The 26,608-nt window shown below is 35.8% G+C and overlaps 1 protein-coding gene across 1 annotated transcript in view; it reads right to left on the bottom strand.

Annotated features, from left to right (window-relative positions):
- Positions 1 to 25,818, bottom strand: part of LOC123530477 (early endosome antigen 1-like) — a 185,499-nt gene extending 159,681 nt beyond the window's left edge. The window contains exons 1-12 of the mRNA XM_053520786.1: positions 25,682 to 25,818; positions 22,964 to 23,011; positions 22,084 to 22,188; positions 19,596 to 19,696; positions 17,286 to 17,394; positions 15,788 to 15,851; positions 14,840 to 14,946; positions 14,474 to 14,560; positions 6,241 to 6,299; positions 4,208 to 4,348; positions 2,817 to 2,885; positions 1,923 to 1,991 (exon numbers count right to left, since the gene is read on the bottom strand). Of these exons, the coding sequence (XP_053376761.1) occupies positions 1,923 to 1,991; positions 2,817 to 2,885; positions 4,208 to 4,348; positions 6,241 to 6,299; positions 14,474 to 14,560; positions 14,840 to 14,946; positions 15,788 to 15,851; positions 17,286 to 17,394; positions 19,596 to 19,696; positions 22,084 to 22,188; positions 22,964 to 23,011; positions 25,682 to 25,717 (995 nt within the window). The 5' untranslated portion in view covers positions 25,718 to 25,818. The remainder of the gene's footprint in view (positions 1 to 1,922; positions 1,992 to 2,816; positions 2,886 to 4,207; positions 4,349 to 6,240; positions 6,300 to 14,473; positions 14,561 to 14,839; positions 14,947 to 15,787; positions 15,852 to 17,285; positions 17,395 to 19,595; positions 19,697 to 22,083; positions 22,189 to 22,963; positions 23,012 to 25,681) is intronic.
- Between the last annotated feature and the right edge of the window lie 790 nt (positions 25,819 to 26,608).

Raw genomic sequence — 26,608 nt, 5'->3', positions numbered from 1 at the left:
TGGGGACAACAGTGACACATACAAACATCAGTTAGTGGGGACAAAAGTGACACATACAAACAGCAGTTAGTAAGGACAGCAGTGATACATACAAACAGCAGTTAGTGGGGACAACAGTGATACATACAAACAGCAGTTAGTGGGGACAACAGTGACACATACAAACAGCAGTTAGTGGGGACAACAGTGACACATACAAACAGCAGTTAGTGGGGACAACAGTGATACACACAAACAGCAGTTAGTGGGGACAACAGTGATACATACAAACAGCAGTTAGTGCGGACAACAGTGATACATACAAGGACAACAATGACACATACAAACAGCAGTTAGTAAGGACAACAACAAGAGCTCCTCCAAGCAGGGCAATATACGCCCGAAGGGTTACATCATAGGATGGGAGCAAAATTTAAAGAACTTGACTGTTGTAGCCCAAAGGACTGGAACAACTAAAGGAAAACTTCAAAAAAACAAAGTCCACAAAAAAAATATTCAAAGTCCACAAAAAAAATCCTTATCAGGTACAGTTATGTAAAAATACACCTAAAAATTGGAGATACCATCCATGTTGTACCACAGAAAAGTGGTCTCGTTTTTTCCCTACGGCCAATAATAAAAAAGTTTCAAAATAAGCTATTTATAGTAACATAAAAGGGAAGTAATTAAAAAAAAATATTGTAAGTGAACACAAAAGAGATCTGCCAAAGACAAGAGCACTGCAATGCAGAGCAATATACACAAAGCAAAGTCATATATGACCTTTGACCCTTAAGTGTGACCTTGACCTTGAAGCGAGTCATCCGGAACAGGCATTTGTGTCAAGTTTCCTTGAAATCCTTCAAGGGGGTCAAGAGTTACAGAGCAGACACGAAACTGCTAATGGACGGACGGACAGATGGACACCAGCGTCATAACGATACATACAAACAGCAGTTAATGGGGACAACAGTGACACATACAAACAGCAGTTAGTGGGGACAACAGTGACACATACAAACAGCAGTTAGTGGGGACAAAAATGACACATGCAAACAGCAATTAGTGGGAACAAAAATGACACATACAAACAGAAGTGTGTGGGTACAACTGAGACACATATAAACAGCATAGTAGGGACAACAGTGACACAAACAAACAGCAGTTAGTGGGGACAACAGTGACACAAACAAACAGAAGTGTGTGGGGACAACAGTGACACATACAAACAGAAGTGTGTGGGGACAGCAGTTTGTGGGGAAAACTGTGGCACATACAAACATTTCCAATTTATACCTGCAGGTATGATTTTATTACTACTGGTGGTATCTGGGAACTTTTGACCCAAACAGTATGCCATAGGGACAATAGTGACATATACAAACAGCAGTTAGTGGGGACAACAGTGACACATACAAACAGAAGTGTGTGGGGACAACTGAGACACATATAAACTGAAGTGTGTGGGGACAACACTATCACATACAAACAGCAGTTAGTGGGGACAATGGTGATACATACAAACTGAAGTGTGTGGGAACAACACTATCACATACAAACAGCAGTTAGTGGGGACAACAGTGACACATACAAACTGAAGTGTGTGGGGACAACTGAGACACATATAAACTGAAGTGTGTGGGGACAACACTATCACATACAAACAGCAGTTAGTGGGGACAACGGTGATACATACAAACTGAAGTGTGTGGGGACAACACTATCACATACAAACAGCAGTTAGTGGGGACAATAGTGACACATACAAACAGCAGTTAGTGGGGACAACAGTGACACATACAAACTGAAGTGTGTGGGGACAACTGAGACACATATAAACTGAAGTGTGTGGGAACAACATTATCACATACAAACAGCAGTTAGTGGGGACAAAAATAACACATACAAACAGAAGGAAGAGTGTAATACATCAATTCTCTGACCTTGCAACTTCGTCTGATTTTGGAGATTTCTCAAGGTCTGATTCAAGTTTCCTTATCTGCTCTTCATATCTGAAGTGAACAAAAATGTTTGCAAGAATTCTACAAACACAAGATTTATAAAACAATTACATTAAATACTGTGCAATAATAAATGTTCATGCCCACAAAGGCATGTAACCTTACAGCAGGCCATTTTAGCTATTAAACCCTGAGCAGAGAAATGTTCTCCACAACTATACACTGTGGATACTTTTTTTTTAAATTACAGGACTGGCAGCATTAATTACATAGTTGTTTTTATTCTGTGTTAAGTTACAATGAAACTTGAAACATGTATATTTTTTCATACTGATGTCTGAATTTTTGACTGAATGCATAACATCATTTTTACATGTGTTGTTGCATTAATTTGTTTGTTAATTTTAAGTATTGTCAGTTTTACTGAATGTCAGGCTATTGAACAAATTCATACTACATGTACTTATATAATATTAGTATGCATACATACATACGTAACCAAAAGATTATTAGCTGTCTGTCAAGAAATATGCACCTGTTCTTTAGGGGAATAATACTGGAATCCCGAAGTCGCGCACTATTTCCTCTGCAGAACTTGTGCATATTTCTCAATAAAAAGCTAATAAACTATAAACATTTAATCATAATGAAACTTTGCATGCTGGTGCATGCTGAAGCTCCAAACAACTAAACAACATTGCACCAGAATAACTATACTATTAACAAACTTATTTACCATTGAAAACAATCATAAATTTTGCTTTGTATAAATATACAGGGCAAATTACAGCTTTATATAAGCAAAATCATAACACTGTACCATATTCAACATGTGTAACACCATAATAAATAAGACAAGAGAAGACCGTTACATACCTCTTAATATCATCTTCTTTAGGAGCTTTTGCTAGGTCTTCCTTCAGTTTTGCAATCTCTTCCTCAGATCTAAAAATATCCCCGAACAAGAATGTCATCAATATTGTAGGACACATGCCCAGTGAAAATGCAAATTTAGTTATCTTAGAATCTATTTTTTTTGTTGGGTTTAATATCACACTGACACAAATAAAGGTCATATGGCAACTACTCAGCTTTTGTTGGTGGAGGAAGACCCCAGATGCCCATCCTGGCATTATTTCACCATGAGCGGGCATCTGGGTAGAACCACTAACCTTCCATAAGCCAGCTGGATGGCTGCCTCACATGAAGAATTCAATGCCCCATGCAAGGCTCAAACCCATATTGGTGAGGGGCAAGTGATTCAGTCGGTGACCTTAACCAACTGGCCACAAGAGGGCCTTCTTAGACTCTTAAGTAAACATGAAGGTTTAGGAATGTTTACTAATATAAATGCTGGAGTGAAATATACATGGCTAACCATAACATTTAAAGGGAACCTGAGTCAAATAAACACTTTGTTGCTGTGTACATGTCCATGGTTTCCATTTAAAATGCCCAACCAATATTTTAGCCAATTTACGACATTTGCATCATGAAACATGGGATGGAATTCAATTAGTGTAACTTTGCAAAATGATAAATCTCCTTTCAAATTAAACATGTCTATCTTGATTCAGTGGCAAAGCACGATTGGTGGAGAAACTTTCGAACAAAACAGCAAACTCTGAAATTGTTCGAAAATAAGGAGGAATAAGAAAAGTTCAAAGGAAATTGTACTAAGATGACTCTGACCATTTACAGTAGATCATTTATTTAAAGAAAGATTTTAGGCTTATTTTCTATAAAGCTATTTGAAGCTATCATAGGCATGCTAGATATAAAATGAAATCAGTTGACAAAGTTTATGCAGGGATTCCTTTCGCATTTCACAGTTATTCAAACTTGAAAAAACATCTTATAGGATTCTTTTCGCTTAGGTTTAACAATATTTTACCCAACAATAATCTGAAACTTATCATAGTAAGCATTTTTAGAAAAGACGGAGGTTAGGCAGAAGATAACTTTAAATCATTACTGAGCCAATTTTTTGTAAAATGTAAAATATTCAACAATTTATTTTTCAAAATTCCCTATTCAACTGCCACATTTAACCTTTAGCCTGCTGTCAACAAGTGATTCTGCCTTTGCGACCAGGATAAACCAAGATCAGCCTGTACATCCATGGTCTGCACTGTTTGGTATTCAGTCAGTAAATTTTCATTGAACACCCCTTCAAATAAAATATGGTACTGCCCAAATTGAATGATGGACCAGTCCATTTTGGAAATTTAGCAGGCTAAATGTAAAGTAGCAATAAAGTAACATACAAGTTTATTTGCTGCTTGAGTTTATCACACTGTTGTTGTACAGTCTCTTTCTCCTTCTCCTGTTCTAAAGCCACTTTGTCCATCAACGTCTGTACAGATATCAACTCTTTCTTCAACACAACAACATCTTCAGTGCCAGGTCTGTGTGTATGGGTAGATATGGGTAAACAAAAGGCAAGGATAGTTGTACATAGACAATGTGCATGAACAGTCAGACCTGTCTGTAAAGACTGTCACAGGGAAATGGAAAAAAGGGATCTTTGAGAGGTAAATTTACACTACAAATGGATAAGCAGGTTTTATATTTGAGGACTAAACTCTGTGGTGATCTTAAGCACAGACTTGACTGGAAAAGGTATGAATAAAATTTATTTTTGACAAGTTGTTATATCTTATCATTACTTTAAGTATTTTACTTTCAAATAAGATTCTATCTTTTTCATTGGATTTAACATCACACCAACACAATACCAGGTCATACGGCGACTTTTGAGCTTTTGAAGGAGAAGGAAGACCCTATGCGCATAATATCAGCAAGGGCAACCATGTGGGTAGAACCATCAACCTTCTATTAGTCAGCTGAATGTATTCCTTACATGCAGAATTCAAGCAAGCTTTCAAACTCAATCAGTGACGGGCTCAAAAGAGATTTCAAATTGATAAATAGTGACATCTACACAAGAGCATCATTGTGCGGCAAAGCAATGTGTTTATCAAGTATTAGAATAACAGGTCAAATTATTCTGAACCATAAGTGCAGACAGACAGATGGATGATCAGCATAATCACATACTATGGCCATCACTTCACATGATACTGATCATATCCTTTGACCAAGATACATCAAATCATTCTAAAATATAGAGTGGAAACAATTATTACACAAACAGTCACTTTGACCTTGGCCTTTGACTCATTGTCAGCAGTCTCAATAGGAGTCATCAACTGCTCATTGACAATGTGCCTGCACAGTTTGAGGGCTTAATGTCTGTTCTTAAAATATTGAGAAAAGACAGTTTTTCACTAAGTCAATGTGACCTTGACCTTAGACATCAGATCAAATACAATGCCTGCCAAGTGAAAGGATTGTAAAGATGTTTTAAGACACTGAGCAAAAACAGTTTAATACTAACAAATAATGTGATGTTTGACCCACTGAATCAATAGGGGTCATGCACTACATATGAGCAATAAGCCTGCCAGGTCTGTGGACTGTAGGTCAAAGTATTCTGTAGATATGAAGCAAAAACAGTTTTTGAATTAACACACACCATGACCTTTGATCAACTGACCTCAAAATCAATAGGGGTCATGGGAAATGCGCCTGCCAAGTCTCAGGATTGTTGGTCAATGGGTTCTCAAGGTACTGAGTGAAAACGGTTTCTGTACTAACTACTGTGACCTTGATTTTTAACCCTACAACTTCAAAATAATCTGGTTATTCCCCTTCCTATAAGAATTGTACTTGCCAAGCTTTATGCCAACAGGTTCTCAATATATATTGAGCAGATAGGTTTGCTGTACTAACAGTTACTGTGACCTTTGACACACTGACCTAAAAATCAATAGAGGTCATCCACTACCCACCTGCAATGTGCGAATTAAGTTTGTGGATAATAAGTCAAAGCATTCTAAAGATTTTCTGCAGAAATGAAATTGCAAATAGACAGGCATAAAATTGCCAACAGAATGATAACCTGTGCCATCATACACTACATCTCTTTAGGCATATAAAATGTCTAAAATGATCCTACAAATATGAGTATTCCAAATAAAATATGAAGCATACAGACCAGTATTCCATCTGTATACCATGCATTTTATGTATTTTTACAGATCAGTGGGATCAAAGAAATTTCATAGTAGGACATATTCTAAAAGTTAGTGTAATTTAAGGACAAAATCATCCACTGATACAATATACACCTGAAAGTAAGGTCGGTAAAAAATGGATAAACAATCTGAAACAGACATGGGAGAAAATGGGTCACGTTTGACTAAAGGCTAGCTACAAAGACACTAAATGACAATACCTCTGTGACAGCTGAGTCTCTAAGCTCTGGGCATACCGTTCCTTAGCTTCTATTTGTTCCTGCAAAAGAAAATATTTCTCTATAAGCAAATGAAAAAGCTCTTCACCAAAAAAAAAACAAAAAAACTGTTAACCAAAAAAAAAAAATATTTTGTCTCAAAGCAGCAAATGAAAAGCTCTATACCCAGAAAAAAATTTACTTTTAAATACAATAAAACTTGCCTAAAATGTTACTTTTTAAAAGAGTCTACATTTGTGTCATTCTTTTGATAATAGTGGAAAAGTACTTTTAGGTGTCAGCAATTAAATTAGAAATATGACCGTAAAAAGAAGTGTGATTCCTGTGAGTAATGGCATTTTGACAAAAGAAAAGGTACACTGAATGTATAGACTAGAAACGACAAATATCTATACATGCATATATCACACATACTTATTTCACCTTTTAATCATTATATAGAGGATATTTGTTTGTTTAGTGTAAGATTGAAATATATTTCACCGAGTGAACACTATAATGTAATATTTTCACAAGTGACACAGCCACGAGTGAAAATGTAAATTATGGTGTTACGAGTGAAAAAGATTTTGATCTTACCCTGAAACAAACAAATTTTCTATTTATTTTATGCATTTTTAATGGTTTTAACCAAATTATATCAAGTATGTCCGCGCAATGTCACATGCTTCGCATCATGACGTCATAATGTCGTGACGTCAGGATATCTTGGTAGAAAAAATGTAAATAGCTATATAACGTTTCCTGATTTCTTTTACTTTTAATTATTATAGAAATGTAAATATTTATGATCTTGTTATTAATTTTATACATCTATACCTTTACTGAAGAATATTTTGCAAGGAATTTTCTATCATTTATAATTCATATTATTTCGCATTGAAGTGTAGTTCCGTAGGTCTCTACCAGTGAAAATTAAAAATGATATTTTCACTGTTTGAAACAGTGAAAATATCAATTTTATTTCACTGATAAATTTCAGTATTTCACTGAAGAGCATAAAATAAAACATGTTATACCATCACTTTATAGTGAAAATTCGCACTACCTTATCTGAATATTCTTCTATGCATAAAACAAGAGGGTCAAGATGACCCTGGATTGCTCACCTGAGTAATATGAGCTACATGTTTCAAATGTCAAACTGATGTTTTTTAGAAATGGTTTGGAAGATCAAGTTACCCCTGCAGGGGGGCCAATTTTATCCAAGGGGTCATGATTTGAATAAAGTTTGTAGAAGTCTACTAGGCAATGTTACATATCAAATATCTAAGATCTAGGCCTTCTGGTTTATTTTTAGCAAATTTATGAAAATTCCCCTATGTACAATCAAGTAACCCCTGGGGCTGGGTCAATTTGACCATTGGGGGGGGGGGGGGGGGGGGGGTCAAGATTTGAACAAATTTTGAAGAGGTCCACTAGGCAATGCTACATGTCAAATATCTAAGCTCTAGGCCTTCTGGTTTATTTTTAGAAAATTTTGAAGATTTTTCTATTTACAATCAAGTAACCCCATGGGGCGGGGTCAATTTGACCATGGGGATTTGAACAAATCTTGTAAAGGTCCACTATGCAATGCGAAATATCTAAGCTCTAGGCCTTCTGGTTTATTTTTAGAAATTTTTTGAAGATTTTCCTATGTAAAATCAAGTGACCCCTGGGGTGGGGTCAATCTTGACCCCGGGGGTCATGATTTGAACAAATCTTGTAAAGGTCCACTAGGCAATGCTACATGTCAAATATCTAAGCTCTAGGCCTTCTGGTTTATTTTTAGAAAATTTTTGAAGATTTTCCTATGTAAAATCAAGTGACCCCTGGGGCGGGGTCAATTTTGACCCCGGGGGTCATGATTTGAACAAATCTTGTAAAGGTCCTCTAGGCAATGCTACATGTAAAATATCTAAGCTCTAGGCCTTCTGGTTTATTCTTAGAAATTTTTTGAAGATTTTCCTACATTCGTTGTCAAGAACGGTACTTTATTGTACAAATCGGAGATAAAATGGTCTCCTAGTATTTTTCAATGTGTAATCATTGGTTTTACATAATGTAAATTCAGCATGGTTGTATGTAAAATCAAGTGACCCCTGGGGCGAGTCAATTTTGAACCCGGGGATCATGATTTGAAATTTTTTTGTAGAGGTCCACTAGGCAATGCTACATGTCAAATATCTAAGCTCTAGGCCTTCTGGTTTATTTTTTTAAAAAAATTGAAGATTTTCCTATGTAAAATCAAGTGACCCCTGGGGCGGGGTCAATTTTGACCCTGGGGTCATGATTTGAACAATTTTAGTAGACGTCCACTAGGCAATGCTACATGTCAAATATCTAAGCTCTAGGGCTTCTGGTTTTTGAGAAGAAGATTTTATAAGATTTTCCTATGTAAAATCAAGTGACACCTGGGGCGGGGTCAATTTTGACCCCGGGGTCATGATTTGAATAAACTTGGTAGAGGTCCACTAGGCAATGCTTCATACCAAATATCTAAGCTCTAGGGCATCTGGTTTTTGAGAAGAAGATTTTTAAAGTTTTTCTTTTCGGTTGCCATGGCAACCAGAGTTCTGCATGGAATTCAATTCTTGAAAAATTTTGAAAGGGGGCCATCCATGGATCATTCCTGTGAAGTTTGGTGTAATTCTGCCCAGTGGTTTTCAAGAAGAAGATTTTTTTAGAAATTGTTGATGGACGACGGACGACGGACATCAAGCGGTCACAATAGCTCACCTTGTCACTTTGTGACAGGTGAGCTAAAAAGTTACAGACCACCAAATATAAACTAGAGCTATCACTAACGGTGATTAATGCCCCCAAATGCTGATTTTATATGAGAAAAGTAAAACATTGTGATCATGACCTTCTTATCATTTAAGTATGACCTTGATCTTGGAGCTGGTGATTTGGGCTGTGCACTCACTCTGCATGTCATCCTCACTAGTCTAACAATGCAGTCTGAAAGACAGCTATATCCCCCGCCACTGTTATGGATAGTGAAAGGGTTGATGGTATTGGGCGGAAGCATTGACATTGTTAAGTATATTTTAAAGTCCATGTATGACGACATCAATGAATTTGAAAATCCTTCAAGGGGTTTAGGTGATACAGAGCGGACAAAAATAGAAGGCTCAAACCTTTGACCTTGAGTTGTGACCTTGACCTTGAGCCAACATGGCTGACTCATGAGTTCTGCACATCGTCTTGATGAGGTGATCATTTGACCCAAGTTTCATGAAAATCCTTCAAGGGGTTAAGGAGATAAAGAATGGACACTAACTGTTATGCACGGACGGAAGGACGGAAGACAGAAGGATGGATGGACAGAGACCATTCCTATAACCCCCCGCCCACCACGAGTGGTGGGGGATTAACAACTGAAGCTAGTGTCATGAATTCTTTCCAGTAGTTAAGAACAAGAGGACCATGATAGTCCTGAATCGCTCACCTCTTCCCACATGACCCAGTTTTGAGTATGACGTCGTTTTTTTCTATTATTTGACATAGTGACCTAGTTTTTGAGCTCATGTGACCCAGTTTTGAACTTGACCTACATATTATCAAGATAAAAATTCTGACCAATTTTCATGAAGATCCATTGAAAAATATGGTCTCTAGAGAGGTCACAAGGTTTTTCTATTATTTGACCTATTGACCTAGTTTTCGAAGGTACGTGACCCTGTTTTGAACTTTAACTAGATATCATCAAGGTGAACATTCTCACTAATTTTCATGAAGATCTCATGAAAAATATGGCCTCTAGAGAGGTCACAAGGTTTTTCTATTTTTATACTTACTGGCCTAGTTTTTGACCGCATGTGACCCAGTTTCGAACTTGACCTAGATATCATCAAGGTGAACACTCAGATCAATTTTCATGAAGATCCATTCAAAAATATCGCCTCTAGAGAGGTCAAAAGATTTTAATAATTTTAGACCTACTGACCTAGTTTTTGACCGCAGTTGACCCAGTTTCAAACTTGACCTAGATATCATCAAGATGAACATTCAGACCAATTTCATACAGATCCCATGAAAAGTTTGGCCTCTAAAGAGATCAAAAGGTTTTTCTATTATTTGACCTACTGACCTAGTTTTTTAAGGCACGTGACCCAGTTTCAAACTTGACCTAGATATCATCAAGGTGAACATTCTGACCAATTTTTATAGAGATCCATTCACAAGTATGGCCTCTAGAGAGGTCACAAGGTTTTTCTATTTTTAGACCTACTGACCTAGTTTTTGACCGCACATGACCCTGTTTCGAACTTGACCTAGATATCATCAAGATGAACATTCAGACCAATTTTCATACAGATCCCATGAAAAATATGGCCTTTAGAGAGGTCACAAGGTTTTTCTATTATTTGACGTACTGACCTAGTTTTTGACCGCACATGACCCAGTTTCAAACTTGACCTAGATATCATCAAGATGAACATTCAGACCAACTTTCATACAGATCCCATGAAAAATATGGCCTCTAGAGAGGTTACAAGGTTTTTCTATTATTTGACCTACTGACCTAGTTTTTGATGGCACGTGATCCACTTTCGAACCTGACCTAGATATCATCAAGGTGAACATTGAACAATTTTCATGAAGACTCATGAATATATGGCTCTAGAAAGGTCAAAGGTTTTTCTATTTTAGACTATGACTAGTTTTTGACCGCACGTGACCATTTCGAACTTGACTAGATATCATCAAGATGAACATTCAGACAACTTTATACAGATCCCATGAAAATATGGCCTTTAGATAGGTCACAAGGTTTTTCTATTATTGATCTACTGACCTAGTTTTGAAGGCACATGACTAGTTTCGACTTGACTAGATATATCAAGGTGAACATTCTGACAATTTCATGAGATCTGTGAATTATATGGCCTCTAGAGAGGTCACCAGGTTTTTCTATTTTTAGACTATGACTAGTTTTGACGGCACTGACCCAGTTTGACTTGACCTAGATACCACAAGCTGAACATTCTGACCAATTTTCATGAAGATCTTGTGAAATATATGGCCTATAGAGAGGTCACAAGGTTTTTCTATTTTTAGACCTACGGACCTAGTTTTTGATGGCATGTGACCCAGTTTCGAATTTGACCTAGATATCATCAAGATGAACATTCTGACCAACTTTCATAAAGATCCCATGAAAAATGTGACCTCTAGAGTGGTCACAAGCAAAAGTTTACGTGCGGACGCACGCACGCACGATGGACGACGGACACCACGCGATCACAAAAGCCCACCTTGTCACTTTGTGACAGGTGAGCTAAAAACAAGAGATCACAGAGTGATCTTTGCGCCCACCAATGTGCCATTTTTGAGTGTTCCAAATTTCAAGACTTAATGACTAGCTCAAGGTCAAATTTCATTTCCGTACACAACACTGTGCATGTGGTCCAAATTCGAAAGCTGTAGCTTGAGAAATGTGAAAGTAGGTCACTAGATCAATTTCAAGGAAAAAGTTCTTTGTACACAAAATTATGCATGTGCATCAAGTTTGAAGGCTGTTGTTTGAGAAATTTAAAAGTAGGTCACTAGGTCAATCTTAAGGTCAAAGTTTATTTCGGTACACAAAACTATGCAAGTGGTCCAAATTTGAAGGCTGTAACTTGTGAAATGTGAAAGTAGGTCACAAGGCCAAATACATGGTCAAATTACACTTCAGAACACAATCTATGCATGTGGTCCAAATTTAAAGCCTGTACCTTCAAAATGTGAAAGTAGGTCATTAGGTCAATGTCAAGGTCAAAGTTGTTTCGGTACACAACTATACATGTGGTCAATTTGAAGCTGTAGCTACAGAAATGTGAAAGCAGGTCACTAGTTTAATCTTAAGGTCAAAGTTCATTTCGGTACACAAAACTATGCAAGCTGTCCCAATTTGAAGGCTGTAGCTCGAGAAATATGAAAGTAGGTCCAGGTCAAAACAAGGTCAAATTTTATTTCGGAACAAGAGCTATGCATGTGGTCCAAATTAAGCTGTACTTCAAAATGTGAAGTAGGTCACTAGGTCAATGTAAAAGTCAAGCTTTGTTTCGGTACACAAAACTATCATGTGGTCCAAATTTGAAGCTGTAGCTTGAAAAATGTGAAGTAGGTCACTAGGTCAAATCAAGGTCAAATTTCAATTCAGACACAAAACTATGCATGTGGTCCAATTTGAAGCTGTACCTTCAAAATTGAAAGAGGGCACTAGGTCAATGTCAGGTCAAAGTTTTTTTCAGTGCACAAAACTATGCAAGTGGTCCAAATTTGAAGGCTGTAGCTACATAAATAAGAAAGTAGGTCACTAGGTCAAAATCAAGGTCAACTCATGTCAAAGTTCATCTTGCCACTCAAAACCAAACATGTGGTCCAAATCTGAATGTTGTAGGTTATTGACAAGAATATTTTAAAAGCTTTTCCCTATACAAGTTTATATGAACAATGTGACCCCCAGGGCGGGGCCATATTTGACCTTAGTGGGATAATTTGAATAATCTTAGTAGAAGACCACTAGATGATGTCACATACAAAATATCAAAGCCCTAGGCCCTGTGGTTTTGAACAAGAGGTTTTTCAAAGTTTTTCCCTATATAAGTCTATATAAACCATGTGACCCCCGGGGCGGGGCCATATTAGGACTCAGGGAAATAATTTGAATCATCTTGGTAGAAGACCACTAGATGATGCTTCAAACCAAATATCAAAGCCCTAGGCTCTGTGGTTTTGGACATGAAGATTTTCAAAGTTTTTCCCTATATAAATCTATGTACATTATAGAAATAAACAAAGGGCCATAACTCATTCAAAAATTGTTGAACCAGTCTGATTTTCAGGGGGACACAACTAGGGTACCAATACATCATTCTGACAAAGTTTGGTCAAAATCCCCCTGGTAGTTTCTGAGGAGATGCGATAACGAGAAATTGTTAACAGAAGGACGGACGGAATGACGGACAGACGGAAGGACGACGGACCACGGACGCAGAGTGATTTGAATAGCCCACCATCTGATGATGGTGGGCTAATGAGAAGACACAAATCTAAGCTATCTGATCTTTGGCCTCCAAGTGTAACCTTGACCTTGGACCTAGTGACCAAGATTGGGCACTCTGCATGTCATCTGAATGAGGTTTACAATAGATGCTAGTTTCATAAAGTCATTCCAGAGGTTTAGCAGATATGGAGAAGACACAAATTTACAGCATTTGATTTCCGACCTTTGAATACGACCTTGACCTTGGACCTAACGACCTGGGTTGGGTACTCTGCAAATGGTCATGATGATGAAAATCTTCCAAGCAATTTAGAAAATACTAAGCAGACTTTATATTATGCTGTCTGACTTTTGACCTCAAAGTATGACCTTGACCTTGGACCTAGTGACCTGGAATGTGTGTTCTGCATACCACATTGATGAGGTATATAACTGGTGCTACCTTTACAAAAGCTACCCAGCAGTTTTAAAGATCTGAAGAAAAGATATGCAATATCAACTTTGCTGACAGTTCTACTGCAATAAGATGCTATTGTGAATCACTAAAAAGTAAAACTTAGTTTGAATGTCGAATTCTTAATAGTATAAAAAATTTGATCCTACATCCTGAAGGTATTTAATGCTACCTATTGATCTTACCTTTTAATGATTTAAGGCATTTAATGTTTACTACTTCTTCTAACTTTAATGATTTAAGGTATTTACGACTAGCTATTGATCTTACCTTTTAATGATTAAGGCGTTTAATGTTTACTACTTATTCTAACTTTAATGATTTAAGATATTTACGACTAGTTATTGATCTTACCTTTTAATGATTTAAGGCATTTAATGTTTACTACTTATTTAAACTTTAATGATTTAAGGTATTTACGACTAGCTATTGATCTTACCTTTTAATGATTTAAGGCGTTTAATGTTTACTACTTATTTAAACTTTAATGATTTAAGGTATTTATGACTAGCTATTGATCTTACCTTTTAATGATTTAAGGCATTTAATGTTTACTACTTATTTTAACTTTAATGATTTAAGGTATTTATGACTAGCTATTGATCTTACCTTTTAATGATTTAAGGCGTTTAATGTTTACTACTTATTTTAACTTTAATGATTTAAGGTATTTACGACTAGCTATTGATCATACCTTTTAATGATTTAAAGTGTTTAGTGTTTACCGTTGATTTTAATTTTAATGATTTAAGGTGACTAATGTAAACTATTGAACTTACTTTTAATGATTTAAGGTGATCTTCCAGTGCACCTTTCTGACCCTCATATTCATCTGCTTTAGCCTTGGCATTCACTGTAGCTGTTGCCTGCAATACATTGGCAAAAATATGAATGTAAGCAACTCATTGTCTCTGGAACAATCAAATGAAAAGGTATCATACTTAACTTTGTGTAATAACCTTCAAACAGCCAAAAAGTCATTTTCAAGGTTTAAAAGACAGATATAAACCACAACAATGTACAGTTTAGACATGGACCTTTCTCCATCTAAAAGTAGTTAACAGTTTCAATTTTCCTATCGCACATATTATTTATAAACAGGTGGTTAAACAAACTGTGACCAGAATTGTTAAATTCATACTTACAAGTTCAGCTGCTTTATTTTGGTACACAGTTTTTTCTTCCTTCAAAGAATCTACTTCCGCCGACAGTTCAGCTATCTTAGTTTGTAAATGGTGAACCTCAGATCCCACTGAAATATTACTTCATTTTAAATGGTGAACCTCAGATCCCACTGAAATATTATTTCATTTTAAATGGTGAACCTCAGATCCCACTGAAATATTACTTCATTTTTAAATGGTGAAGCCCAGAACCCACTGAAATATTACTTCACTGTAAATGGTGAACCTCACATCCTACTTGCATATTACTTCATGAAAATGGTGAATCTCAGAACCCAATGAAATATTACTGCACTGTAAATGGTGATCATCAAATCTAACTAAAATATTACTGCAGTGTAAATGGTGATCCTCTGATCCCACTGAAATATTACTACAATGTAAACAGTGATCCTCAGATCCCACTGAAATATTACTTCAATGTAAACAGTGATCCTCAGATCCCACTGAAATATTACTTCATTGTAAATGGTGATCCTCAGATCCCACTGAAATATTACTTCATTGTAAACAGTGAACCTCAGATCCCACTGAAATATTACTTCAATGTAAATGGTGAACCTCAGATCCCACTGAAATATTACTTCATTATTAACTGTGAATCTTAAATCTCTATCTTCATTTGAAATATAGACAGAAACTTATTGCATAATAAGACAATATTGAATCTTTTAAAGTTCTTCCATACATTTGACATAATGGTGAAACTATTTTGACCCTCACTACATGCTGTCAAGTAATATTAAGGACAACTTGAAGAAATTAAATTTCTATAATAAATACATGAACATACCAGATAAGCTCCAAGAAATTAAAATGGATCCAAGATATTTTTCTCAACAAACAAATGTCATGAGCTCTTGTGTTTATATCAGTTTATTTCACTGTTGGAATAGGAAACATTCTTACATAAGGTCCTTGCTTCTTCAGATCCTTTCAGCTGTAATCGCATCATCTCCAGTTCATCTTGATCCTGTCCAAAGATTTTCATATATGTATTACTGGGTATGTTTTACCCTTACCCTGCTAAATTTCTATAATGAACTTGTCCATCTTTCAATTTGGAAGGTACCATCAACTGTTAAAAGGGGTGCTTACACAAGAGATATTGACTGAATGACAAACAGTGCAGATCTTGATCAGCCTGCACATCCGTACATATCTCTACAATGGTCGCAAAGGTCAATCGTGTCCAGCATGATAATGTTTAACACCAGACAACTGCTCTTTAACAGAATATTTGATGGCCGCCTACTCTTATCAGAATATTGGATGATCCCTTCTATATAACAGAACATTTGATGACCCCCAACTCTTTATCAGGACATTTGATAGTCCCTGCTTTATAACAGAACATTTGATGACACCCTGTTCTTTATCAGAATATCTGATGCCACCTTCTATATAACAGAACATTTGATTCCCCGCCTCTTGAACAGAACACTTGATAATCCCCGCCTCTTGAACAGAACACTTGATGATCCCCACCTCTTGAACAGAATATTCGATGACACTCTCTTCTTATCTAATGACCCTCCTCTATATCAGAACATCTGATGCCACTCCTCCAGTACAGAACATTTGATGACCCTCATTTTTAAAAGAACATTTGATGACCTCTCCTCTATTACCACTGCTTTATAAGAGAATCCTCTATAATAGAACATTTGATGATCCCCTCCCCTTTAAAAGAAGATTTGAACACATCTGCCTCTATAACAAAACTGTATCTCTTTTTTGACAAAGTTATTAACAAGAATGATGTCAAGATTGGATGACACATTCCCTCTGGAAATGCTTGACAGAAAAAAATTATGAAGTCCAACTCCACTTCATGCAGATGGCATTTATCCAATTTCTTTTGAATTAGATGGAAACTGTAGAAGTACACAAAAAAGTGTGACTGAGGGATGAATGGACAGACTTACTGACTGACAATTCAAACACTGTATGCCTCCAGAGTCTTTGACATAGAGTCATGTAAAGTCAAAATGTTTTGACGACACCTTCAATACAAAGGATCTACGCAATTTATAGGATTAATTTTCTTTGTTTCTTTCTTTGCTTTGTGCAGTTCAAAGTCACACAGACACAATTAAAGTCAAATAGCAACTTTTGGGCTTTAAGGGTGAATACTATTAGGTGCTTCTTCAGATGTTATTTCAGACTTGGATAAGCCCCGGTATAGTCAGCTGGATAGCTTCCTTCACAACCCAAGCAGAGGTGGAACCAAAAGAGGTGGGAAGAACTGGCCCAAAGCCTTTACCACTCTGCTATGGGTGTCTGGTACAATGTTGTATTAACAGATAAATTTATACAACTTTTCTTTCAAACAAACTCTAACTAATGATGCTGTATGTTATGTAAAGACATATGACAAGGAAAAAAGGTAACAGTTTTGGGGTACCTCCTCTGACAATGGTTTAGAAGATTTTTTCCCATGCCTGCCAGCTTGGTCAGCCAGTGCTTTCCTCAGCTCCTCAATCTCTCTACGTAGTGCAAACACATCACCATCCCTAAATAAAGTTTCACAACTTATAAAACTAGAGCTATCACTAAAGGTGATGAATGTACCCCCCGCATGCACTGACACAGTACATTGAATTTGACACACACAAGACTGCATAATTATGTGGACTGTATGTATACAATATAGTAACAAAAAACCCATAACTATGCAGAATATTTATCTAAAAGAATGTAACATGCACCATGCACAACTAGGGTTGGTACTGATCACTTGTGTGAAGTTTCATTAAATTGTGTGCAAGGGTTTGGTAGATTAGGCACGCACAAGATTGCATATGCAGGCTGTATGTACATAGTATGTTAACAAGAAACAAAGTCCCATAACTCTGCAATTTTTGTCGCTGAAAGAACCTAAACATGCCCCATGCACAACTACTGTTGTTACTGATCAGTTGTGTGAAGTTTCATTAAATTGTGTCAAGGAGATGAGGAGAAATGGTGCGCACAAGATTGTGTCTATGTATATAGTATAGTAACAAGAAAACAAAGTCCCATAACTCTGCAATTTTTTTTTCTGAAAGAACCTAACATGCCCCTTGCACAACTACTGTTGTTACTGATCAGTTGTGTGAAGTTTCATTAAATTCTGTCAAGGGGATGAGGAGAGATGGTGCGCACAAGATTGTGTCTATGTATATAGTATAGTAACAAAAAAACAAAGTGCCATAACTCTGCAAATTTTTTTTCTAAAAGAACCTAACATGCCCCATGCACAACTACTGTTGGTACTGATCACTTGTGTGAAGTTTCATTAAATTGTGTCAAGGGGATGAGGAGAGATGGTGCGCACAAGATTGTGTCTATGTATATAGTATAGTAACAAAAAAACAAAGTCCCATAACTCTGCAAATTTTTTTCTTAAAGAACCTAACATGCCCCATGCACAACTACTGTTGGTACTGATCACTTGTGTGAAGTTTCATTAAATTGTGTCAAGGGGATGAGGAGAGATGGTGCGCACAAGATTGTGTCTATGTTTATAGTATAGTAACAAAAAAACAAAGTCCCATAACTCTGCAAATTTTTTTTCTTAAAGAACCTAACATGCCCCATGCACAACTACTGTTGGTACTGATCACTTGTGTGAAGTTTCATTAAATTCTGTCAAGGGGATAAGGAGAGATGGTGCGCACAAGATTGCGTCCACGGACAGACGACCAGACGGACAGACAGACAACCTGAAACCAGTATACCCCCCCCCTTACAACTTTGTTGTCGGGGGGTACAAATATTATCATAATCTATAAATTCATTTGAAAGATTTATAAATAAATGCTCATCATTTATAAATTAAGTCTTTTTGATTTCCAGAAGGAATGTCATGATTTCTAATACAACCTATATAAAACCTCATAATTTATGAATAAAGTCTTCTCATTTTGAATGAAATATGACAATTAAAGACTAAATCCTCATGACGTATAATTAGTGTCTCATAATTGATAAATGTAGTCTCAATAAGGTCTAACAATATATATGTATCTCACAATCTGTTCATATCAAAATAAATAAGATTTATAAATAAAGCTGTTTACTAGATAAAGTTCATAATGTAAGGAAACATATAAATCTGTGACTCGATCACAATTAAGGTTAGCAAAAAATTGCAAGTGGGTATCAAAAACTGGCAACCATGACATCCGTTAAGTTCACTAAAGACTCTGCTTAGAAACGGCAGTTTCTTTGCTCCCATAATTTTGATTAAACACACCTGACACATCAAACCTGAAAAGCTTTTTGTTTTTGAGAAACTGACATAGACTTGTACATAAAGTTTTGTCTTTTTACACATTTTTCCATTTTGGAGAAATATAATACATTAAGTCTATGGACCTATACTGATCCTCGGCAATTTTCGTGTAATTACATACTCTAGTTAGGCAATTTTGGAATGTTTCGAATGTAAAATGTCGCAAAACTCAACACGACTTTCCATGAAAATCAGAAAATGCCGAAATCACATATGGTGAAAGCGTAATTTGCCGATTATTGTTACAGGTCTATTACCTTACTTTCCCTTCACAACTAGATTCCTTCATCCAGGTTTGAATGGTTTACTTAAATCTACATCCTTCTCAGGTTCCTGAACCACAGATTGAAACTTATATTGGTTCAAATCAATTTGAATAGATAGTCTTCCTTTCCTAAAAACCTAATGAAAACTTAACATATATGAAATATTTTTCACCTGTTTTCTGATCCTTTATGTTCATGTGTGTCCTCATAGTGGGTCTGAAGTTCTTCTGCTGAGGTCAAGGACTTGTGACACATTGGGCACAGAAACCCCTCCTACAAAAGAAATCAAAACACCTGTGGGGATAAACAAACAGTAACAGTATGGATGTGGGGATAAACAAACAGTAACAGTATGGATGTGGGAATAAGCAAACAGTAACAGTATGGATGTGGGAATAAGCAAACAGTAAGAGTATGGATGTGGATAAAAACAAACAGTAACAGTATGGATGTGGAGTAAACAAACAGTAACAGTATGGATGTGGGGATAAGCAAACAGTAACATTATGGATGTGGGGATAAACAAACAGTAACAGTATGGATGTGGAGTAAACAAACAGTAACAACATGGATGTGGGGATAAACAAACAGTAACAGTATGGATGTGGGGATAAACAAACAGGAACAGTATGGATGTAGGGATATGCAAACAGTAACAGCATGAATGTGGGGATAAACAAACAGTATCAGTATGGATGTGGGTATAAGCAAACAGTAACATTATGGATGTGGGGATAAACAAACAGTAACAGTATGGATGTGGGAATAAGCAAACAGTAACAGTATGGAAAAACAAACAGTAACAGTATGGATGAGGGGATAAACAAACAGTAACAGTATGGATGTGGGGATAAACAAACAGTAACAGTATGGATGTGGGGATAAGCAAACAGTAACATTATGGATGTGGGGATAAACAAACAGTAACAGTATGGATGTGGGGATAAACAAACAGTAACAGTATGGATGTGGGGATAAGCAAACAGTAACATTTTGGATGTGGGGATAAACAAACAGTAACAGTATGGATGTGGAGTAAACAAACAGTAACAGTATGGATGTGGGGATAAACAAACAGTAACAGTATGGATGTGGGGATAAACAAACAGTAACAGTATGGATGTAGGGATATGCAAACAGTAACAGCATGAATGTGGGGATAAACAAACAGTATCAGTATGGATGTGGGGATAAGCAAACAGTAACATTATGGATGTGGGGATAAACAAACAGTAACAGTATGGATTTTGGAATAAGCAAACAGTAACAGTATGGAAAAACAAACAGTTAAAGTATGGATGAGGGGATAAACAAACAGTAACAGTATGGATGTGGATAAAAACAAACAGTTACAGTATGGATGTGGAGTAAACAAACAGTAACAGTATGGATGTGGGGATAAACAAACAGTAACAGTATGGATGTGGGGATAAACAAACAGTAACATTATGGATGTGGGGATAAACAAACAGTAACAGTATGGATGTGGGAATAAGCAAACAGTAACAGTATGGAAAAACAAACAGTAACAGTATGGATGAGGGGATAAACAAACAGTAACAGTATGCATGTGGGAGTAAGCAAGCAGTAACAGTATGGATGTGGATAAAAACAAACAGTTACAGTATGGATGTGGAGTAAACAAACAGTAACAGTATGGATATGAGGATAAACAAACAGTAACAGTATGGATGTGGGGATAAACAAACAGTAACAATATGGATGTGGGGATAAACAAACAGTAACAGTATGGATGTGGGAATAAACAAAACAGTAACAGTATGGATGTGGGAATAAGCACAGTAACAGTATGGATGTGGGAATAAGCAAACAGTAACAGTATGGATGTGGGGATAAACAAAAAGTAACAGTATGGATGTGGTGATAAATGAAAGTAACAGTATTGATGTGGAGATAAACAAACAGTAACAGTATGGATGTGACAATAAACAAAAGTAACTGTATGGATGTATGGATAAACAAACAGTAACAGTATGGATGTGGTGATAAACAAACAGTAACAGTATTGATGTGGGAATAAACAAACAGTAACGGTATGAATGTGGTGATAAACAATCAGTAACACTATGGATGTCGTGATAAACAAACAGTAACAGTATGGACGTGGGAATAAACAAACAGTAACAGCATGGAGGTGGTGATAAACAAACAGTTACAGTATTGATGTGGAGATAAACAAACAGTAACAGTATGAATCTTGGAATAAACAAACAGTAACAGTATGGATGTGGGGATAAACAAACAGTAACAGTATGGATGTGGGGATAAACAAACAGTAACAGTATGGATGTGGGGATAAACAAACAGTAACAGTATAAATGTGGTGATAAACAAACAGTAACAGTATTGATATGGAGATAAACAAACAGTAACAGTATGGATGTGGGAATAAACAAACACTATGAATGTGCACTGATCTGGATGCTTGCTTGTTGCAAAACCCTAATGCTGGTTTTTATACAAAGGTGCTCACATGGAATCCAGAGTTTGACAAAGATCAGGATTTTACGTTTTCAAACCACTGAACATTTATATACTAACAGTAGTGGCCTATTTCTAGTAAACTTAATCATTTTCTAAGCACTTGTAAACTGACTTTAAAACTATACTAAAGAACAAGCACTATATATAGAAATTACCCCAGAATCACCAGCAGGAGCAGTGGCATTATGTTCTGTATCAAAGTGTTTGTGTAAGGCATCTGCAGATGGTAGATTTTTCATACATGTTGGACAAAGAAATCCCTGAAAATGGACATGAAGAACACTACAACTTTACAATGATATCTAAAATACATGTAATTACCAGTACATAAACTGTAGTTTTGTACAGGACTTCATGTAATTACCGGTACATAAACTGTATTTTTGTACAGGTCTTTATGTAATTACCGGTACATAAACTGTAGTTTTGTACAGGACTTCAGTTTTATTTCATTTTGTAAGGCTATCAATTTTGAAATATCTCCTTTTTTACAGTAAGCAAACCCTATAATCGGACCAGTGGTTAAGAGAACATGGCATGTGAACATTTTTTCTATTCTTAGCTCTGGCAGCCGTGTTTTTGATAAAGCAAAATATTATGAACATTTTTTACAGAATCAGATGGTCACCCCCAAAAAACATCAGATAAGATTTTTTAAGTTCCAACAATATATGTATAGGGAAACTAGAGGCCATGTTTCTGATGAATCTGAATAATAAGAACAATCCTAGTAAAGGGTCACTCAAAAGAACATTTCTATGAAATTATTTTGAAACTGGGTCAGCTGTTTCTGTAACAAATATTTTTAAATTTCCCACAATGTAGAAATACACGAAATTAACATTCTCTGCATAGAACTAAAAGGTTTGTTGGTCCAAGCATGGCATACTTTTTTATGCAAGGAAGCTCCTATGTAAAATATACCATATTAGTTAATAGTATGTGATCTTCCTAGTTATATTCTCTGTCTAATATTACTTGAGATAAAAATTTTCTACAGCTCTTATACAACCAGTTGTGCTTCTGTAATTATACCTGAGCTTCTGTCTTGGATTGCTGGAATGTGCTTGAAGCTGCAGCAGGCTGAAAGGGGAATATTGGAAAATGACTAAATACATGTACAAAGGTGTAATGGGATACTTTATTGGTGGGAAAAGTGTAAGGAAAATAGCATCTCTGCAAATTATGTGTTGAATATTTCGTTCTAATAATTGCTAAATACCTATACATTTCTTGCTTTTAGTGAAATGGCATTTGAACAATGTCCGTGTTAGACAACTTGTAGTGCTAACCAAAACACCACGTTATGTTTAATGCCACACAATAAAATGTGATTAAGTTAAAGCAATTTTGAATAAATCAGTCTATTTAAAGTTAAATTTGGCCAAAGCTGTCCACATGATGGTCATGCCAATCATTTTCTTTATCTGCACAACCATTGTGCCAACTATTTTTATCACTCAAAGTCAAAATTAATCATGATCATGCCTGGAAAGATAATATTAGATAAGATAGGTCAGTTTTATATTATGACAGCCAGACATAAAACTATACATCGTAAGCTCTGGATGAGCTTTAAAACCGAATATGGATAAAAAGTATAAACAGAAAAGTTGTGCGATTATTTTTGTTATCCATACCAATAAACATACTGTATACATATGTATTTTTTTAACATAATTATGAAAAAAAACAACAAAAAAACACACATTAATGTACAATAACTACGTATAATTAAGGTATGCAGTTTTAAGTTTTCTAAGGATTCATATAATTGTAGTAATTGTAATGCAATTAATTAATTTATTAGTGTCAGTCACGGTTCAGACTTGGTTACCTTAGGGGAGAATATGTGTCAGGCAGCCGGTTAGCCCAGTCGGTACAGCAATCACCCTGTAAGCAAGGGGACCCAGGTTCGAGCCCTGGACTGATTGCATATTTGTTTCACCCTGTGACATTTGACACCCAACGTGGGATCGTGACTGAATAAAATCCGAGATCATGTTTATCTAGTTCTATGTCCCATCAGAAATTCGAGGACGAGGGAGAGTATGTCGCGGTAAAGGACTTGAATATTAAAATGGTCAGAAAATGTGTAGACGGCCAGGTAGCTCAGTCGGTAGAGCATCAGTATAGTATTCTGAGGCCACGGTTTAAGTCTCAGTCGACCTGGCTGCACATTTTTCTCACCCTGTGACATTAATTAGTTAATTTACTTAGTTGAAAACAGGTATAATCTGTGTAATATTACCCTTTTTTTGAATGTTGTTTTAAATTTAAATTTAATATCTATTTAATGTCAGTTGATTTGTGTGTGTGTTAGGGTTTAACATCTTTTTCAACAATTTTTCAGTCATATAATTGATGGTGTCTACTTGTAGCAGGGAGCACAATTTAATACCTTAAACAATCATCATGATGCTAATAAAATAGTCTTTTAACTTTGATATACCTTATGTCAAAAATAGAAATATAGCCTCCTTGTACCAATTATCAAACGCCACCATCTCTCGATTGATTTCAATATATCATGGAATTACCGCTCTTTGCAAAGGTACTTTACTAATCTATTGGCATTTTCATTGTTTTTTTGCCAGTTTTGAGCAAAGTATTGCTAAGTGTTTTATAGAATATTTTATTCATATCCTTTTCTAACTGACAAAGTGCACTGACCTCATAAAATTTACAAGAAAATCTAATTATTTATGTTTTGATCTGTTTCCCGTCTGTCAGAGCTAACACATACATGTGTACATATTTTCTCATTTTGATGAGACTATATATAAACTTATGGACTATTTAAATAAATGCATTAAATTTTATTGCTGAAATATTTGTCTGATTTTGTTCATGACACCGTAAAGGCAGTACTGGTGAAAGGTCGAGAATTGGTTCTCTGTAGAATGTGATTATCGATCAAACCTACCTACATGTACATACCTGTATTACGTCATGTAGTAGAAGTGAACATCCCAAAATAGAATACACAGCTTTGAAAAAGGTCAGTGTACCAATCAATGTCAATATCTTATATCTGATTATTTTTTAACCTATATAATTACCACAAAATAGTGTAAAACTGGGTCGAGATGGTACATGGAGGCTAATCAAAGAGCTATAAAAATAAATAGATTGGCAACTTGAAAGGCATATAGAGCAAATCTCGCAAACCTCTCGTGACAAAAAAACGAGATCTTGTTTACCGGAAGTGGCGCTTTCTCCACGCGCCATTTTGTATGCGAAAGCAATTATTCATCGGTAAAATAATTATCACCGTATGACCACGCTTCTTTCGATGGCAGAAAAAAATGTGTACTTCGTGTCTTAAGACCACACCTGTATAGATTGTGGATAAGGACACTAATCGGCATAACAGTAACATGAACGAAAAGAAAAAATCGGCATGACAGATGAAATTCTCTGACATTTGATCGCAACAGAAACTGAATTTGCTATTTGCAGAGAATGAACCAAATACTGATTTTCATTACCAAACTGAAACGAGGAATATACGCGCCTAAGGGAAAATCTGTTATTTGACGAATTATGATCAGCTAACATTAAATTTAGGCATGACAGGCAAAATGCTATGGATATTTATGAATATAGCAACGGTTTTAACATCTGCATAAACACAGTCGTTTTCTACACACTGTAGACAAATGCAACTATCCGAAATAAACATAACCGGCTACGAGTGCACAATTTCATATTCCAGAATTGCAATGACCTAAAATGACAAATAGTTAATACCTTGTCATTGTCTTTTTTCAAGAGTCTTTTAAACATTCTTGTCTTTAGAGAGAAGTAAAACTACTTAAATTATCGGTAAAATGTGATTTTAACTGAAACTACGCCCACAACATTGCAAACCGGTGACAGGATATTTTGTCACAGTAGATGCAACAAAAAGGTCAGCCACCGTTAAATTTTGTAGAGGTTACAACACACTAAATAGCTGTTCTTCTTTATTCTATATAAAACTGACAAGTATGACTGAATAGCGAAATAAAATCAAATAAGCGAAATCAAATCATAAAATTTAAAGTAATGAATTTTTTTTAAAATCCTTTCAAGCTTTTATTAAGAATATAATTCTACGCGCGTATGCCAATTTTCAAGAAAAAATATCTATATTTAGTATGGTTATGAAAGCAAAAACTTATACGGTTATCGCCCGATTATATATGCGCGGAAATCTAAAGTAACAGGCAAAATCAAATCATAAGATTTAAAGTAATGAATATTTTTTCAAAATCCTTTTGAGCTATTATTTAGAATATAATTCTACGTTTGTATGCAAATGTTCAAGAAAAAATATTTATATTTAGTATGGCTTTGAAAAGAAAAACTTATACGGGTGTTGATTTCGCCCGATTCTGCGCGGAAGTCACAAGCAAAATGAAATTGTAAAATTAAAAGTTGGAAACTATTTTTAAAATCCTTTTGAGCCATTATTAAGAATATAATTCCACGTTTATATGTCAATTTTCAAGTAAAAATATTAATATTTATTATGATATTTGTACTGTATTGAGAAATGAGTAACGCAATAAAACTATTCTACAAGTTTATTTACTAAGGCACTACATGTGGTCATATCGTATGCATGTATTCAACTAACATATAATGGTATCCTGCTAGGGAGCTAGTGGGAGGAGCTGCTATCACTTGATTGAC

This window comes from Mercenaria mercenaria, chromosome 13 (genome assembly GCF_021730395.1).
Source record: "Mercenaria mercenaria strain notata chromosome 13, MADL_Memer_1, whole genome shotgun sequence".
Classification (NCBI taxonomy): domain Eukaryota; kingdom Metazoa; phylum Mollusca; class Bivalvia; order Venerida; family Veneridae; genus Mercenaria; species Mercenaria mercenaria.
The sequence above is the reverse complement of the archived record's forward strand: the minus strand, read 5'-3'. Positions and strand labels throughout refer to the sequence as shown.